This window comes from Phoca vitulina, unplaced genomic scaffold (genome assembly GCF_004348235.1).
Source record: "Phoca vitulina isolate PV1807 unplaced genomic scaffold, GSC_HSeal_1.0 scaffold32, whole genome shotgun sequence".
Lineage (NCBI taxonomy): Eukaryota > Metazoa > Chordata > Mammalia > Carnivora > Phocidae > Phoca > Phoca vitulina.
Window position 1 is genome coordinate 3,375,027 of NW_022589735.1, and position 16,799 is coordinate 3,391,825.

A 16,799-nucleotide genomic window follows, 5' to 3' on the forward strand; every position below is an offset into this window, starting at 1 on the left:
GCTGGGGGGGGCAGGGCAAGGCCCTGAAGCCCACCTGCTCTGTAAGGGCCACTCTGCCCTCGAGACGCTTTCCTACGCTAAATCTCCATTTCCTTTCGAAATGCCGACTTTCACACTAGCCCGTGGCCTTGTGGTAAAGAAGCAGTGGACCTAGTGCTGGCACATGGTAGGTGCTCAATTAAAGTTAGTCTCTGTCTGAGTCTCCAGTTCCTCGGTGGACATCTAGTTGGAGGAGTAATCCTCGCAGACCTTGCAGAGTTGCTCAGGCCTACACGAGGTCACAGATGCAAGGGCCCCGCTTTTGTTAACGTTCTGGATGGTATCAGTTGTCATGATCGGTAAGTTCCCTCCTGGCAGAGCACGCCCTTGCTCCTTGTTAGGCTAGTCCCCCTTACTTGCACTGCCCACACTCCCTCTGGGGCATAAGCTCAGGTCTTGGCACATGTTCAGGACATATTGAAGGGATGAACGAGTCACTTAATTCTAGAAAGAAGCTGGAGATTCAGGGCCAGGCTGGTGTCTTTAATTAGGAGCTCTGAGAGGTCAGCGAGTCACAGAGCAATGCTCCAAGTCACGTCAGGGCTGTTCATATGAGGGCGGGGTATATCCCATTTCCCTTTGTAGGAACTACCATACTCTTGACCATCCAGGAAAATGCTCAGATGGTTCCTGTGAAGCCCCACAGGGAAGCCGGAAGCAGTGTGTCAGTCTGGTGTGAAAGTGGTCTTGTTATTATTGGGAAGGGGCAATGTACTCCGGACTCCGCACTCTGTCCTCACCTGGTGGCCTGTTCCTGGGGCACCCTGCCTCTTTGCTCGCCTTCACTCTCTGCTCAGTGGCTGGACACAGCTAAAGGTCCGCTGCCCTCTGGAGGTACAGGCTTGGTCTTGGAGGGGATAAGGTGTCATCTGTCTCATTGACCCCTCGAGTCTCTCAGAGCTGGAGGTCTGTTCTTCAGAGTGCTGCAGGAGGGCCTTTGAATCTGCCTGCAGGAAGGAAGGGACATGTGCTGGGCATCCACTCTGGCAGCCGCCATGAGCAGGGCCCCTGAGATTGGCACGTCTCCCCCGCAGCTGCGCTGAGACCAGCCTCAATTCGTCCTCCTTCATCCAGGAGTCTTGCAGGCTCCAGAATCTCTTCTCTGTGAAGTCTGACTCCTGTCTCTCTTGATCTACGGGACTGGCCCTTCCTGCCTTCCAGAACAAGAAGGGCTGCTTGCAGCCCATGTTGCCTGCTCAGCCAGGAGATAGCCCAGTGAGGCAGCAGGCACTGTTCTCTTGGGTCCTTCTCTGAGCTGGGGAGAGGCCTGGTGCACAGGGGCTGGGCGATGAGCTCCCTACCACTGGGAGGGCCTTGGGCCTCCAGTGTGAGCCCACAGTGCACCTGCCAACCGATTGGAACACAATGGGGTGACATTTGATTTCCTGCTAATCTACCCACTCTCCAACTTTACCAGTTCTCCCTGTGCCATTATTTCATCTGGTGTTATGGGGCAAAGTTGGATTGTTGCTCTTAATGACTCTGTTGATTACTTGTGGACCTTTGGTGGCATTTCCAAACACTTGGCATCAGAGTGATACTTGGTAGATGAGGGCAGAGTGGAGGGTTGGGGTAATGGTCCCAGCAGGGTGCTGTTGATGGGAGTGTAAATTGGTTCACCATTTCTGGTGGGCATTTTGGCCTCATTGACCCCATGATTCCACTTTGGAAAATCTGTCTCATGGAAATAGAGATGCACATTAAGATTTGTATACAAGAGTGTTCAGTGCACTTGACTACAGTATCATAGAAATGGAAACAACCTCCTCACTGTCCTGTCATAGAAGAATGCTTATGGGCCAATCATGGTGTGCCTTCTGGAGAATCCCCTTCCTCTAGGTGACCCCTGCCTGAACTCTGGTGGTATTGGGAGCCTCCTTCCCCAGCCTTCTCTAGACAGACACTCTGTCTCTGTACACTCTCACTCACTGTGTGAGGTGTCTTCCTTACAGTGACTTGAATGGATTTTCTGTTGGTAGCTTCTGCGCATTGGTCCAGGTGGAATAGCATTGGGACCTGTGGATTTATCATTCCCTGTGCCAGCACATTCTGGAGCATTGCGTCTGTACGTGGGAACGGCTGGGAACCTGACTGAGTATAGCTAGAGTGACTGGTGATGAAGAGCTGCAGGGCACATCCAGGGGACTCGGAACACAGGGGGTGGGACGTCAGAGATAGCCTCAGGGCGAGGTGGCGTGTGAGTGGGCGCTTGCAGAAGGGTGGGAGGATCATGGCAGCGGAAGATAAGAGTTCGAGAAGACCCAGGACCGTGGAGTTAGCCTTAGTTGCTGGCCACGTTTCCAGAAAATTCCCCACCAGTGAAGGCCACAGAGCCTTGTCAAGGCTCCAGCTTCTTTACTGTGACAAGGTAAAGAAAGCTTCCAGATCAGGGGCAAAGTTACCGTGCTGATGGGGCTCTTTCTGCCTCCCACAGTGCTTTGGGGGCATGGCCGGCTGTGGACGGTGTGTGCATGATGGTGTCCAGCTCCTCCAATACCACGTGCCCGTCAGCTTCCTGTCTCTGGCCTGTCCTACAAACCGCAGCATCCCCGATGTCATACTGTCTCCCCACTTCTGCTTCATTTCACTAGCTTATTCTTCCCAAGGTAGATCATACACGGCTGTCTCAGGACAGGGTGCTTTGTTGCTGGTGACTAGAAAACAAATACGAGAGTCCTTTCTCTCAGACACATGCCCACAGTCATGAACTGTCCCCCCAGGAATGCCAGCCCATGTTTTCTAAGATGATAGCAGCAGAGCTGATGGTGGAATTGTCTTGTCTGCACCTTGTCTGGAATTGCACCCTTGTCTGCACACCTGAGCTTACAAACAGCACCCTCAGTTCTTCCTGCAAACGGTCAAGATTATGAATGCTCAAGGAGGGAAGCCAGATGAAATTCTCAGCCTTGGGCTTACTTGCTTATCATTTGATTTTTCCCAATTAGCGTGTCCATTGCTAACAATTTCCACTAAGATCTCAGGGCTGGAAGGGGACCTCTCTTTATTGGGCCAGCGCACAAAGAAGAGCAGTAAAACGAGACATCAAACAGGGATGCCGAAGGTCAGTGGGTAACAGTCACAATTTCTTTGCTGCCGCCTTTTAGGAAGAAATAGATTTTTTAAGACTGAGTACTTCGCTATCCACTATCCTACGGGAATAAAGAAAGCTCAACTGTTCACTTATATTTCCCTAATAGCTTGCCATTACACTGCTGGCTTGGCGTTTTCCTTCACAAAGCAAAATCTTAGTTGGGTTGTGTGTGTGTGTGTGTGTGTGTGTGTGTGTGTGTGTGTGTGTGTGTCTCCATCCATGCACACGGACTGTTGATGCTTATAGTTCTCCATGGCCACATTCGTGTACCAAGCTGAACTCTGATTTCAAACCCCACTGTCTCTGCCTCCCAGAACCCCTTGCTGCCCCTGGCCGAGCTCTGTCACTCTCTTAATAGGAGGTGACTGCAGACCAGAGTCTCCAACCCGTGGTTAGTGGAATTTACATAATTACATCAGCCTGCTAATCTTCCTGATTTGGTCAGGAAACACTGAGAGCATGTTCTCGGCTAAAAGTAGGTTTGACAAGGATCCCTGGACATAGATATTTGGTTTCAAGTATAAGGAAACGTTGATTGCAAGTAAGGTCTAGAAATGTCTGTGTCGTCTGGCAAGTTCCTTTTCTTCCTGCCCTTTGTGTGCTTTTGACCACACACGGCTTCTGACACTCGTAAATGGAGAATGGCTGGGGGGGGGGGGGGTGTTTCCAAAATGGACGGCACATTGCTTGCTGCATAGAGATGTTCTTGGACAAGGTAGCAGCCTGTGAGAATCTTCAGCGTCTCAAATGTAAGAATAAAGGAGTTAAGGCAAACCTACCTCACATCAATGCAGACGTTCAGAGTAATTAAACATGATCATTACCCTTTAGTAATCGTGGTGACACGTGATGTGTGTTAGAGCAGTCTTTCAGTTACAGGGCTAGCATCGGCTTTGGATTCTTTGCCCAATTTCTGGCACATAGCAGGTCTTTACTAAGTGTTCAGTGAAAAAGTAAAGATTGTGTTTAGAATCCTAGCTGCGCTTAGGATGTTTATACCTTCAGTTTTGATAGCTTTCCTTGAACAAACGCTCAACATAATTTGGAAATTTAGTTCGGATACAGTGATCTGACCCCTAAGTCTCCCCTGAAACCTTTGAGGCCCGGTCACCTTTATTTAGGTGAACTAAGTCCCCTTTTTCCCAGCAGAGAGAGAGACAGAGACAGAGCAGAAGCATGGAGAGTGGGAGAGGGAGAAGCAGACTCCCCGCGGAGCAGGGAGCCCGATGCGGGGCTCGAACCCAGGACCCTGGGATCATGACCTGAGCTAAAGGCAGATGCTTAACCGACTGAGCCACCCAGGCCCCCCTAAACCACCCTAGCTTCTTTAAACACAACTGGAGACACGGGAGATGCAGTCAGGTGTGGGTTTGGCAACCTGCATTCTTTAAAAATTCTGAAAATGCATTTTTTTATTAGATCTGGAACAACTTAGATGAGCAGCACATGATTGTCAGTCGGGCAATAGCCGTGTAGAGTCACCAAGCAGAGGTTCCCTTTCTCAGACCCTCAGGCCTCCCTCGCCTTCTTCCCCACCTTGAGTTCATTTACAGAGTCGCATACAGTGTTTTTGGAAACTGTCATCTGGCTCTTGACTCTTCTCATCTATGAAGAGTAGATGCATCCCCAGCTTCCTCGGCCATGACACAGCTCAGGTGACAGGCAGGTCATGGAGACTCAGGTTGACCTTGACCTATACCTGGAAGATGATCCTGCTTTTGGTATTGCTGACATACCAGGCACATAATTTTTTGGTGGCCCTGATTCTGCTCTAAAACTGTAAAAACACATAGTTTTTCTATGGATTTGAAGGTACTTTAGAAGCCTTGTTGATGATGGTTTGGAAGCATGCCTGTGAACCAATGGCTCTCTCCTTATTCCGGCGCTTGAGGTGTTTGAGCCGTGACGTGGAGTATACCATGAGCTTCACCGACCTTACCTGGGTCAACTCCAGTGGGGAGAAGTCTTGGGAGGAGTAAATGAGACACATCACTGAGTAAAGGGCTTAAGACAATGCCTGGAACTTGAGAGCTTAAAACATGTTAATTACTGTTGTTGGTAGTAATAATAATAGTATCAGGAGAATAGTAAGTCCTCACTAAATGTATAGCTGCTATTATTATGTATTTGCCCTTTTAAATTTCAAGCATTTGTAAGCAGCACGTCTTTGTACCAAGTGGGTGCCCAGTAGCACTTAGGGCACCCCTAGGCACACCCTAGTGACTGCATGCACACTGAGAGCTCTTCCTCTGTTCTCTAATGGACATCTGTTCATTAGGAAAACTGGACTGTCTTGGGACAGGATCTTGCATCTGTCATCTTCTTCCTTTGGAAGAAGATGGAGACTTATGAGTCCATGGATACCAGGTTGGAGAGTGTCTGACGTGAGAGCCTGTCTCTGTCATCCAAGCAGCTTTTGCAAATGACACAGGCCATTATGCTCTTCCTATGTAATTTTATGACTTCGTATAATGACTTGAATAACCCTAACAATGGAGGAATTATAGCATCATTTTACATGACAGATTATTCCAGTGGTTAACATGTTTTTCATTTCAATTAACATTCATTATTTTGTCTCTGGTTCAAAATAGCCAGCACTGTTAGCTCTCTGAGTATATTCCATCCTTATTTTAGAAGCAATTAGTTCAGATTTTGCAAACAAATTCAGTGTTGTTTTTGAATGGGCAGTTTGGTATTAACAAGAGAATACACTGCTTGTGATGCTGGCTACCAGCCGACAAACACTGGGATCGCTGGAAATGGGCCCTTCTTGGGTGGGTTCTCCATGGCTCTGAGCTGACAGGTCTGCTTTAGAGAGCTGATGAGAGAACAGACACAGGACAGAAGAAAAGGTCCTGGGACTGTGACCAGCTGTTCCATAAGCCTCAGTTTCTCCCTTCTGTATAATGGGTTAATGACAGTATCCACTGTCAGAGGGTCATGGGGTAGGAGGAGTCAGGGAGATGTGTTCAGGGCCCTTAGACAGGCAGGTGGTTGTCCCACAAAACTACTCAAGTCCTGCTAGCTACTGTCCCTTACTATCTGGACTTGCTTTACTCTTTGACCAGCTGTTTACACAGAGTAAAGCAATTTTATCTAGTTATGCGCCTGTTAGAATACCAGGGTGCTATACAATGAAGGGCCTTTTTTCAATAACCAAAAGAAAATTAAGTCAACAATGCTGCATAGGCTCTTAGCAGCCCCCGCCCCCAGTATACCCTTAAATTTTTTTTGGACCCAGTTTGTGGAATTTCATCATGCAGGATCGATGTCAAGAAACGTATACCTGCCCATCTGTCACTGAGAAAATTATTCCGAAAGTGTCTGTCCTGCCACTGTTTTGCCTTAGGTCTTGGCTATGGTCCTCCTCTGGTCATGGCCAAGTGAACTGATGTCATCAAAGACCTCGTTGAGTCAACTGTGGGGAATTAGCAGGAGAGGGGCCTTGCCTTGATTGGTGAGGGTGGGGACATCTGAGTGAGGAGTGGCAGGATCCAGTGGGAAACAAGAGCAAGACATTCCTGGTGTGTGGACTTGAAGGTTAAGGTTGGCATTTCCAGGAACTAGGACGGGAACGTGTTGGAAAGAGTGGTCACAGTCTGGTCGGTCTCGTTTGTAGCTGCTGCCCTCTTGTAAGAGTGTGAGTTGCTCTTGTAAATAATATGAATGCTAATACATTTATTTACATACTATACTGAAGAGAAATCCTCTGAGTGGTGTTCCAAAGAATCGTTTTGGAACAGTGTAAGTCTTGAAATTGAGACTATCGACATGAGATTCTGTGCTGTGCTGTTCCCTTGCTAGAAGGGTCCCATCATTTGAGTACTACCCAATAATGATTGCTGATAATTTCCATTGTTTGAATTTTCACTTCAGGCTATTATTTCTTTATAATTAATACTGAACTTAATATTTCCTGTTTGTTTAAAAAACATGTAAATATTGTGAAGAATGTAGAAAAACTTACTCTTTCAGCAATTCTTGAGGATTCCTAAGAATTCTGATTTCTCGTTCCTAAATCCTAAAAATTGGTATCTGCTGGGAATTTGGAGCCACTGCATCAGAGGTCCTTACCCAGCTTGGGAAGCAGTCTGACCTCTGGAACGGGAGGAGCCTTCAGCCCTGACGTGCAGAGCAGGGTTCCCTCCACCCACTTCTCAGGTGGCTTTAGAAAATTTTTGCTAATTGTTGTTTTTTCAAGTTTGAATTCTTATTGCTTAAAACCACACACTAGGTCTGTCTTCTAGTTAGTGCTGGTAATTTCCAGAAATAAAAGGAGGAAGTTCTAAAGGTCCAGATTAATAAATTCACCTTTTTCACTGAACAAACTCATGTGTTGAGGGTTGACCGTGTTTCCAAGCCTCGGGAGCACAAAAATGGTGACAGCCGGTCTACCCTTGAGGCGTGCACAGTACACTGAGGAAGATAGACTCAAAAAGAACTGCCTTATGCTGCAGTGGATGTCACAGCTCAGTCTGAGCCAGATGCAGTGTTGGCACAAATAATGTCATGATTAGTCTCCTTGAGGTCGGGCTCACAGGTTCAGGAGCGACGTCTTGAAAGGCAGTTGATTGAAGCTGGAACGAGGGACAGACATGTACCATGAAGGCAGAAAGTCTTTGTGCAGTCATGTAGACTTGCATTTGCATGGCTCATACAAGGAACATGGAGGAGGCTCATAGGGCTGGCTGGAGTTGGAGCAGGAGACTGAGTGATGGGGGAAAGTGGTGAGGGCACGAAGGGGAGGTGTCCAGGATGGGCTCCAAGGCTTTTAGCCTGAGTCTACCCCACGTCCTATTGGAATAATCGTAGCCACTTACATTTGGTCAAGTCAAAGCAAGGTTCTCACTGGGAGACTAGGTGGGAGCCTGACCGGAAGTGATCACAGGACCACGGCGGCATGGGCATGCAACCAGACTGCCTGTGGAGGGACCCCAGGAGACTTACTGGGGGAGGGAGGAATTGAGCCGGGGCTTGTAGAATTTTGCCTTAGGAGGCAGAGAAGATGGAGGGGAGCGATGTGGGTGGGAATGAAGATGCATCAGATGGAGGAAAAAAATCCACATGGTGGTACAGGTGCACAGAGATGGTGGTTGTGCTCTGGAAAGCAGCAGAGGGTGGCTGGAGTAAAAACACTTGGTGGTGGTGGTGGTGGTGGTGGTGGTGGTGGGTGGGGGGGTGGGGGGGGGGGGGTGGGTGGGTGTGGGTGTGAGTGTGTGTGTGTGTGTGTGTGTCGGGGTGGGAAGCAGGCACTGACCCTACAAAGGTAGGGCTCAGTCAATGTAATACCAAAACTAGGAGTTCAGCCTGTGCCCCAGGAGGGGGGTGGGAAGAGGGAGGTTTTAAGTATGGGAGTCATGTCATCAGATTTGTACTTAAGAATCATCTCTCTGCTTCAGAAACATAAATGCTGGGAATTTTGGTAAACTTAAAAAAAAAAAAAGATTGAGAATAAGCAGTTAAGCACAAGAGAAAAAGAAGTGCCCATGACCTGCCAGGTATCTGTGTGCTGTCCTTTCTGGGCTGCTTGTGGGTTGGGATTTTCTTTATGGTGTTGTCAGTAGGGTAGGAGGTGTGGCTGCCCCTAGTACCAGCCAGCTCAGGGTGGAATTAGGGCTTCATGGCCAATTGAAAGGCTGGCAGGACCTGCTTCCCAGATTAAATTGCTTGTGTCACGCCAGGTGATGAATGTCTGTGGCATTGGGTATAGCAGTTCCATCAAGACACCTTCATAGGATTTCATTCTTGGACTTAAGAAGTGAAATACCTTACAGTCCGAACACTTAGTCCCTTGCCTTGACTGGATGGGTTACGTTTTAGGGTTTGGGTGAATTGTGGGGATTGAAATATACACACAGTAGCCAGGAAAGTTCTGCCTCCATGGGATCACATAAACTTGCAACATAACTTTATATAATTTGTCCCCGGACAGAGACCATAGGTTTGGGTGCCATGTCCACCAGAGTCCTAGTGAGGTAAGGAACATCTGGGTTTGCTCCAATATGACAGGTAGGCCTGTTTTACTGGAAATGTGAACATTGAGATTGGGTTGGCCTTTTTACCTCTAGTCCCCAAGGCATCCTACGAGAGAGAGGCCAGACATGGTGCCTCCATGACCGCCCGATGCTGGGTATGCTCAGCTTTCTCCTTTGCAGGTGCAGAGCCAGGGACAATGTTTCAGAGGAGTCTTATTTATAAAATTGCCCCCTGATGATGAAAATACAGATGCCAAAATAGGAATTAAAATGGTCCCAGAGCGGTGTCGCCGTTTCCAGAATAACTTCATTTTGACAAATGCATGTGAGGTAGCTTTGCTGTATTTCTATGTGACACTGGCCAAGTCACATCCTGTCTGTGTCTCCTTCCTCATTTATTATAAAGTAGAATTGTTGGACTAAATTCGTTTTAAGGTATTTTCTTGTTCTGACAGTCTGTGATTTTGTGATGAACTTCTGAGTGAGCGCTGCGGTGGTCAGCACATAGAGACCCACCCACTCACCCCCCGGGGATCGAGGGAGCCTCCATGATGCCCCCGGCCTGCTAGCAAGCATCAGCCAGCCTCGTCTCTTTGTGTCCTCATGATGAACTTAGTTTAATAGTGAAGTTCAATGTCCAGGGGTAGGGATGGCCTGTCATTAACTGGTTTTTGATAGGTGATTCCATTTCTTCCTCAAAGCCATTGGCTCGGTGTTCACTTCTCCCTCCTCTCCCTTTGGTTCAGCTCCTTCTTTCCTCTGGGGCGTCATTGTACGTGCTTATATCTGCTGTAGCAAAGCTGCCCAGTCTTTGGGCTTTATAGCCTCTTTCTGGGAACTCATAACAAGAATTGTTTCAGCATTGGCCATGAACACTGGGGACTGACCCAGGAGAGGGGTTGCCAGATGCCAGAACTGCTCCCTGTATTTGTGGATTCATTATCAATGTCAGACAGTCTGCCACGTGAATGATGATAAATGTGCGGCGTTCTGCCGAAGGGATCGTGGACTCTCAGATTCATCCCATGCTGACAGCCCACTTGGCCGCTGCATGGAGTCCCATCACCCATCCTCCCTTCTTCTCTAGTCTGGAGCAGACCTTGAAGGAGTCAGGTATGTTTGGCAAAGGATCCTAGGAGACCTCATGTCCATGTGATTTAGGAATGGAGATGTTTTTATTTCAGACACAGAGGCCAGGACAAGGTGGGCAGCTGTTATGGAAGCAGGGAGGCATTGGAGAGAGGACCACCCCTGACAAACACATAGGTGCCCCCAAAGAAGTTTTAAGTTAGTAATCTAGGTGGGGCTGACAGGGGCTGAAGAAGAGAGATTCATCCTTGGTCACCATGCAGCTGCGTCAGTGTCATCATAATCCTAGTCCTAGCCACTGATTGTCTTCCTGACTGTGGGCAAGGCTCTTACCCAACTTGGGCTTCACTTCTCACCATTCGTAAGATGAGCAAGCTGGACTAGGTGATCTCATGGTGTCCTTGTGGGACCTTCTTTTTCAGTTCATTGGTCAGACAGGCCCAGCCCTCTGGCCCTGCCAGCCTGGCATCGCCTCATGGCCCTAAAGGTTGTGCTGTGGGTACATGGTCAATCTTACAGGTAGTTTCCCAAACAGACCTTCCTCCTTGGACTGCTTCCCCCATATGGCTAGGGAAGGTTGAAGGTAGGATAAAAACCAGGTTGGGGGGTACTCTTCCTAGATTGTTTTCTTTCATTTGGAAGAGGGTGGGTCACCTCAGACTCCAAATCCAAATTCATATGGAGCTGGAGATTTATTCCGTAACTAGTAGAAAAGCTTTCCTTCTGTGGCCCCATGAGTTCTTCCGGAGAGTTAAATGCCATTCCAAGTCTTGGGCCTTGGAATGAAGTCACATTTCTCTGGCAGTGGTAATTTCATCCTCTATACCCCATTATATTATTGGGGCAAATAAGAATTACAGTGACAGCTGACATTTTTATGGCTTTCTGGTGTCTAGGCATTAGACCGAGTACATGCATCAGCTCATTTAATCCTCATGCCACTGGCTTGAAGTAGATTCTGCTTGCCCCCCGCCCCCATTTTACAGATGAGGAAACTGAGGCTTACTTAGAGTTCCAGGGTTACATATCCTGCCAAGATCACATAGTGAGTAAGTGGCAGAGCTGAGATTTGTGCTTGATGTCTTCTGACTCCGGAGCCCAGAGGTTAACCACCAGGCAGCAGTGCCAAGGGAAAAGCGCTGGCAGGGCCCCGTGATCACCTGCTGGATCCACACGGCCCATCCTCCTGTTGGAGCTCGCCCCATGGCCGTGAGAGTCCCCCCCTGCTTTGTGCGGGGAGCAGCTGGGCGACGAGAGGAAGGGCGCAGTCGCTGCAGGCCTTTATTTCAGTGGCTTCTGATTCAGGGGTGGGGTGCCTTCCGTGGACATAGGCCATCCTAATAGCATCATTTGTCATTATGACACAGGTTAGGATGGGGGAAACTGGAGCCGGAATGGGAGAGTAGAATTCTGATTATTTTAGCAGTTTAAAGTGACATCACAGTCAGAGCCTCTATAGAATGGCAAATTGGAAGCTGGACTGAAATTGCTTCAAAATGTATCCAGAGATCGTTTTCCACAGCTGTGATAAAGTCATTTGGTTGTGTTGGGAGATGCGTTTCTGTCTCAACTGCTATCTGAGTTGTGTGTGTGTCAGCCCGCTGGGAAGGCTGCCCATCAACCCCGGAGGAGTGCAAACTCCGGGGTGCTGTGCCCGGGCGCCCCGGACATGCCGCACCCTGGACCGGGGGGCTCGGGGAGCTGGTGCAGCCGCTCCCTCGTTGTTTCTTTTAATGTGCTGTGAATGTTTTTCCATGTCACCAAGTCATGTTTTCCGTTATTTCTCCTGGTCGCATCTGGTGGGTGGAAGAACCGGGGCTTTTGGAGCAGACTCTCTTGTCCCTGTTAGCGTTGGAACAAACAGGAACAAACTCGCAAAGGCCTCCAGGATGCGCCTGGCTGTGTGACCAGCCCTGTTGTTGATTGATTGGGCTTTCGTCCAGGCAGCTTGCAGGTGAGACCCGTGGGGACCGGAGCTTCAGTGAACTTATCCCCTCTCTTTCCATCCTTAGGCAAAAGAAGGGGAGCGTGGCCCACAAACACTGGGTCGGACCCTCGAATCTGGTGAAGTGCAAGCCCTGCCCTGCGGCCCAGTCAGCCATGGTCTGCGGCTCCGATGGCCACACCTATACTTCCAAGGTCAGTCATCTCTGTTTTTTTTTTTTGTCATCGAGAATATCCCATGTCTGCGTGTTCTCACTAGTCTCTGTGCTAGTACGAGGGCCCGTGACTCTCGATGGGCTTTGGGCCTCACCCTCAAGAGGCTGCCGCATGAATAGACTCTCTAGCCGAAGAGACAGGATACAAATGTTACCTCCCATGGAACTGGAGTGATCAAGGACTATGGGGAAAGGATGGTTTCTGAGGGTGGCGTGTGATCCTAAAGTCAGTCCAGGCAGGCTTCCTGGAGAAGGTGAGGTAGCAAGCGGTTCCGCAGATGTGAGTCCTATAGCTGAGCCTGTGGGTGTCTCTGGAGTTTGCTGTAGGACATGGCCTTGCATCTCCCACAGCTCGAGCTGCAGTGCTTTTCTCTCTCCTCCTGTTGTCTCTGTGAGGCTCCCTTGCACTTAGATTCTGGGGCTGAAGACGGTTGCTATCAGCAGCACCGCTACCAGGTGGTTCTTGGGCTGGGTCCCGTCTTGGTCCTCCCTGCTCTGCACACACAGGTGACAGTGTCTCTTCCTGTGAGCCCCTCACCATCCTAACCTTTACACCATGGGGCTCCCACAGGGCTAGTGGGGGGCCCTCCCTGCCTGCTGTGCCCTGAGGCTTTTTTGGGTTATTTCGAGGCTGTGCCATGCTTTCCCGCTGATTCTCTGTTGCACAGATGATATATTTTTGTTCACTGAAAGCAGAGTTGTATCCTCTCAGATTTTCACATTTTTCTAACTAAAGGGGATATGTTTAACAAAACAGGAAGCCAGAAGGTATGTCTAGCTTGTACTCAGGCCCGTGTAATCTGCTTTTTGGACCTCAACATCATCATCACTCTTTGACTGTTTGTTTATTCTTTCAACACATATCATCTGAGCCCTTCTTATGTGCCAAACTCTGTGCCAGGTGCTGGGGAAACTTAAGAGTGGAAATAAAAAAAAGTTCACACATCTTCGTAGCCAGAGTCAGGAATCCTTATGTCCCCAGCCTCCGACCTGCCCTGGGAATTAGAGCTTCTCTGCCCAGGGTCACAGTCAGTAAATCCTGGTTAAATAGTCCAGCTCAGCTTAGCATACCCACCCTTGCCCCTTCCCCTCCTGTCCCTGGCCCCTGATGGAATCCGTTTGAGATAGTTTGTAGTAGGAGGGCTTGCTGCTGGCACCCTGAATACGTCTGGAACTGTGGATTTTGGGGGGCACTCATGAATTTGTTCTAGCCCCCATTCCACAAAGGCAGATGAGGCCACCTAAAGCCCACCTAAAGCCCAGCTTCTAGGGATGTGAACAGTCACCTGGAGATTCTGCTAAAATGCCCATTGCAACATAGCAGGTCTTGCGTGGGGCCTGAGTTTCTGCATTTCTAACAAGTTCTCAGGTGGTGTCCATGCTGCTGGTCACTGGACCACACTAAGTAGTGAGGACTTTGGTTTTTATAGACCTCTCCTAATAGATCTCCTTACCTCCCATCTGCCCTTCCCCTGCCCCCAAAGGTCGTTTCTGCGTGACGGAAGAGGTGGGGAGGATTCTGTAATAAAGGTCTGTTTGTGTGTCTCCCCCTCTTAAAATGCTTGGCTATCTTTCTTCTTCCTGCTAAAACTAAACCCCAGACCCTTTCTCCTTACTAATGGAGACTTCCAGAGTCGGCTGCCTTCCTACTCCATCATCACTCCTTATAGAAAAACTCCTTCCTTCACTGGTTCAGCACGCAGTTTGTGAACATTTCTAGTTGTTCTAGGCTCTGTGCAGAACATGACAGTGGGGACTGGGACAGACACCATTCCAGCTCACTGGTGATTGCAATCTGGTAGGGCAGACAGAAATAAATAAGTAACCAAACAGATAAATACGCAATTTCAAATTTTGGCAAGTGTTATAGTGGGGCTGAGAGAGAGAGAGAGAGAGACGGGGCGGGGGGGAGAGGATGCTTTTATAGGGGATGGTGCGGGAAGTCCTTTCTCAGGAGGTGTCCTTTAATAAAAGTGGAGGGTAGAATGTTCTACACGGAGAAAATAGCCTGGGCCAAGGCTCTAAGGCAGGATGCTGTGTGTGAAGAAGGAAGAGGATGCCTGTGTGGCTGTCACATTGGGGGCTGGGGGGAGAGGGAAGGTGAGAGAACAGTCTAAGAGGAGACCTGTAGCCAAAGCTGGAAGGTGAGCACGTCATCCAGCAGTGCCTGGCTTGGGGGACACTTGTTACTGTAACTGCCGCCTTCTCTGTGTCTGCCTTAAGAATGTGAGGCCCCAGAGACAGAAACAGTGCCTGTCCCCACCTTCACCACGCACGGGATGCAGTGCGTAGTGGGTGCTCAGTGAGTATCATGGACGAGAGGGGAGCCCCCAAGGACTCTGGCTGAGACAGAATGGCGAGAAGCTGGTCTGTGTAACCATCTGGGATTGGGAGTGAATGGGTTGCAGAGAGCTTAGTGATTGAGAAAAATAAGCTGTCCCCACCCCTGGCCAAGTTGCTTAGCTAAACACCCAGCCTGGGGCTCTGGCAGAGTCAGAGTTCTTGCAATGCTTCTGTCTTTGTGAAGATCCAGCTTGTGCTGTTCAAATTATTCCGTCCAGCTCTGGAGTAAACTGTCTGATCCTCAAGCCTGAGACTGGAGACAGGCCATGAAATGTCAGTGGGTGATCAGGGCTGTTGGGGCAAGTGGCGTGTTGCACATCAAAACCAGCAAAAACCTGCCCGCTCGCGTCTGTCTCTCATTCGCTAAAGGAGTTTCAAATGCCGGCTCCCTGTGACTCCCGAGCTACAAGGAGCAGTAGTAACCTGTCAGCCGTGGCTTGAAGTGCTGTCAGTTGCCCAGGGAATGTCTCTGGAAATGCTTGCTGGTCATGGCCCCCTGCAGTCTGGGCAGGAAAGTTGGCTTTTTGTTAGAGAAGGTTGCCTGCTCACCGGTACTGATAAATAGCTTGTAGGAGAGGCAGGATCAGGATTAGGAAGAGTCTTGCAATGACTCCTGATTCTTCAAAAGAAGTGTGACTTCCAGATACTGCTATGCCCTCAAAGCCTTTATTGGCCTCAGCCCGCCTGTTGTGCTAGTGTCCTTGAATTCCAGCACCAGCTGAAGCAGAGTCCTCAGTTTCCCAAACCTACTCAGCTGTCTTTTCCAGAAGCAAACGAAGAGATCTAAAGCATTCTTATTAGGAGCTGTACTATCCTTCTCCCCGTTCTCCATATTGGGTATACGGAGGCCCACAGAGCCATGGGCAGCAGCGGAGTTTGAAACCCAAGGTTTCCTGCCTCCATGTCTGTAACCAGCTGCTGCTTTTTTTTTTTATTATGTTATGTTAATCACCATACATTACATCATTAGTTTTTGATGTAGTGTTCCATGATTCATTGTTTACATATAACACCAAGTGCTCCATTCAGTACGTGCCCTCTTTAATACCCATCACCAGGCTAACCCATCCCCCCACCCTCCTCCCCCTATAGAACCCTCAGTTTGTCAGAGTCCATAGTCTCTCATGGTTGTCTCCCCTCTGATTTCCCCCCCTTCATTTTTCCCTTCCTACTATCTTCTTTTTTTTTTTTTTTAACATATAATGTATTATTTGTTTCAGAGGTACAGGTCTGTGATTCAACAGTCTTACACAATTCACAGTGCTCACCATAGCACATACCCTCCCCAATGTCCATCACCCAGCCACCCTATCCCTCCCACCCCCCACCACTCCAGCAACCCTTAGTTTGTTTCCTGAGATTAAGAATTCCTCATATCATTGAAGTCATATGGTACATGTCTTTCTCTGATTGACTTATTTCGCTCAGCATAATACCCTCCAGTTCCATCCACATTGTTGCAAATATGGCTGCATAATATTCCATGGTATATATATTACCACATCTTCTTTTTCCATTCATCTGTCGATGGACATCTTGCCTCTTTCTATAGTTTGGCTATTGTGGACATTGCTGCTATAAACATCGGGGTGCACGTACCTTCGGATCCCTACATTTGTATCTTTGGGGTAAATACCCAGTAGTGCAATTGCTGGATCATATGATAGCTCTATTTTCAACTTTTTGAGGAACCTCCATATTGTTTTCCAGAGTGGCTGCACCAGCTTGCATTCCCACCACCAGTGTAGGAGGGTTCCCCTTTCTCCACATCCCCACCAACATCTGTCATTTCCTGACTTGTTAATTTTAGCCTTTCTGACTGGTATGAGGTGGTATCTCATTGAGATTTTCATCTGGATTTCCCTGATGCCGAGTGATGTTGAGCACTTTTTCATGTGTCTGTTGGCCATTTGGATGTCTTCTTTGGAGAAATGTCTGTTCATGTTTTCTGCCATTTCTTGATTGGATCATTTGTTCTTTGGGTGTTGAGTTTGATAAGTTCTGTATAGATTTTGGATACTAGCCCTTTATCTGATATGTCATTTGCAAATATCTTTGCCTATTCTGTCGGTTGTCTTTTGGTTTTGTTGACTGTTTCTT

General features: G+C 48.6%; 1 protein-coding gene across 2 annotated transcripts in view; it reads left to right on the forward strand.

Moving 5' to 3' along the window:
* Positions 1-16,799, forward strand: part of SPOCK1 (SPARC (osteonectin), cwcv and kazal like domains proteoglycan 1) — a 525,232-nt gene that overhangs the window by 353,126 nt on the left and 155,307 nt on the right. For both annotated transcript variants that reach the window (XM_032425035.1, XM_032425034.1), the window contains one exon: positions 12,210-12,336. In XM_032425035.1, coding sequence (XP_032280926.1) covers positions 12,210-12,336 — 127 coding nt within the window. The remainder of the gene's footprint in view (positions 1-12,209; positions 12,337-16,799) is intronic.